Source organism: Etheostoma spectabile, chromosome 9 (assembly GCF_008692095.1).
Source record: "Etheostoma spectabile isolate EspeVRDwgs_2016 chromosome 9, UIUC_Espe_1.0, whole genome shotgun sequence".
Lineage (NCBI taxonomy): Eukaryota > Metazoa > Chordata > Actinopteri > Perciformes > Percidae > Etheostoma > Etheostoma spectabile.
Window position 1 is genome coordinate 12424670 of NC_045741.1, and position 2064 is coordinate 12426733.

The 2064-nt window shown below is 43.5% G+C and overlaps 1 protein-coding gene across 26 annotated transcripts in view; it reads right to left on the reverse strand.

Annotated features, from left to right (window-relative positions):
* dock7 (dedicator of cytokinesis 7) overlaps window positions 1-2064 on the reverse strand; it is a 53974-nt gene that overhangs the window by 15477 nt on the left and 36433 nt on the right. For 14 of the 26 annotated variants that reach the window (XM_032525025.1, XM_032525019.1, XM_032525027.1 and 11 more), the window contains 4 exons: window positions 1661-1845; window positions 1316-1498; window positions 634-793; window positions 238-334 (listed from right to left, as the gene is read on the reverse strand). In XM_032525025.1, coding sequence (XP_032380916.1) covers window positions 238-334; window positions 634-793; window positions 1316-1498; window positions 1661-1845 — 625 coding nt within the window. The remainder of the gene's footprint in view (window positions 1-237; window positions 335-633; window positions 794-1315; window positions 1499-1660; window positions 1846-2064) is intronic. The other 12 variants (XM_032525021.1, XM_032525014.1, XM_032525030.1 and 9 more) reach the window with 1 other exon arrangement.

Consider the following 2064-nt stretch of genomic DNA (forward strand, 5'->3'; position numbering starts at 1 on the left):
TAGTAACTGTAACTAATTACTTTTTAAAAGTAACTTGCCCAACACTGACTTTAAATTATCGGTGTCTGTGTGGGCGTGTGCGTGTGCGTGTGTTCCTTCAGGAGAACAAAAACCACAGAACACAGTTCAGTGAATATTCAGATTGGGGGAATATCTTTTAGGTTTTTCTGTGACCTAAAGTAAGAATTTGTAAAGTGGATTAAGTGTAAGAAAGAATAAGTGTAAGAAAGAGCGTACTTGTCCATCTTTTCGCTGTTTTGTCGCCAGTGTGTCATGTCCTTCCTCCATCGAAGGTTCTCCTGACTGCCAAAAGCACTGCCAGATGGACTCCTCTCTAAATGGTGGAGAAAAGTTGTTTACTTTTTTATTGGCGTTGAAATAAGGTATGTGTACACAGCAAAATTTGACTGACTTTGGCTGTAGTTGGGTCTACAATACTATTAAAGTGCACAGTAGTATGTGTAGAAAGCAGGATATAGTGATTAATTGTGTGTCTGTCTCTAAGTTCTAATCTAATCTAATCTATTCATTATTTAGTACTTCTTGCTTTAGCCTTACTTTGTGGATCTGTATGCATCTGTGTGTACTTTGAAAAGATGTAGGTGTATGAGTGCATGTGCTGAAATGCCTCACCTAGTTGTCCGCGGCTGCGTCGCACCATCTCCTGTCTGGCCCCAATGCTGCCCAGTATGGCCTCCTCCAGCTTGGCCTTCATGTCTTTGGACTTCTTAAAGGTCAGGCTGTTCATCCGTTCAAACGCCTTCTTCCCCTGCATGGTGAACACAACATGGGCCTTGTATCCATGAGGCAGAGGATGAGTGGACGGACAAAGAACACAGCAGGGAAGTTACTTGCAGCGCAACACTCAGCAAGCAAAGCAGGTTAGAAGCATAAAAGCAAATGTGCAAGCACAGAAAAGCAACCAGCAACCAGATAGCACAGCAGAAGAGAAATAAACACAATAATAAATAAATACATGATTATAGCTTAGAAAGCAGCAAGTGGTCTGTTTTTACCATTATCACCACATTCAGTTGCCAAAGCATATAAGCACAGAAGCGTGTACTGTATGGCAGAGGACAGTGCACAACACACCACAAGGTCTCCACATAAAAAGACAATTTGTGAGTATAATTTTTCATTCAGAAATTTTACAATCAGCCCAAAAGATCCTTATTGGTGGGACAAAAATGTCAAAAAATGTACACTGAAGAGACGGGCATACTTTCTACCCAAACCGTCAGCGTGCCCTTGACAACTACATAGTGGTTCATCAGTCTTGTCACATAGTGAGTGTTTTCACGGTTGATGTTACCTTGTACTCAAAGCAGGAGACACAGAGGTAGAGGAGATCCAGCAGACGGTTAAGCTGGGACACCGACAGGTCTGTAAACCACTTCTGTAACACCAGCTCGTCAGCATTCTTCAACACCCACAAGAGACAGATGAGCAGACTACGACTTGACTCGGCCGAGAAGCACCCATGCTGACGACTCGCCTGGAGAGATGGACCAGGAGAAATTAACAGGGAGGAATAGAGAGTGACTAAACAAATATACAAAAAAAGTATCATAGTACGCTTTGTTTAAGACTGTGTAACAATGTACTGTAGTAGGACTGTTCCATTAGTTGCAGATTATTTTCACAAACTGGGAGTTACCTGCGAGTTCAGCAAGAAGCTGCTTGGTCGGGACATTGGGGTGGGGGTGGGGGTGGAGGTGCCTGCTATCGCCATGGCGACAGTCTGGCTGATCAAGCTGTTACCCTCTCCCTCTGCCTCTTCTCCACTGCTGCCCATCGCTGCACCCTGTGGACCGCCTGGTCGGCCCCACTGGTTATGGGACTCTAGTGACACAAAAAGGAGAGGAAAGAAAATTAACTTCAATTTCAGAAAACACAGGGACACAAGAAAGTAAAAATGTGATGTGGATTAGGGCTGAACAATAATGTGTTTTAGCATCAACATTGCAATGGGTGCATGTGTGATAGTTACATCGCAGGACGTTGCGATGTTGATGCATATCCTTTTTTGCTGCTTGATAGAAAAGTAAACTTTCACCGTTC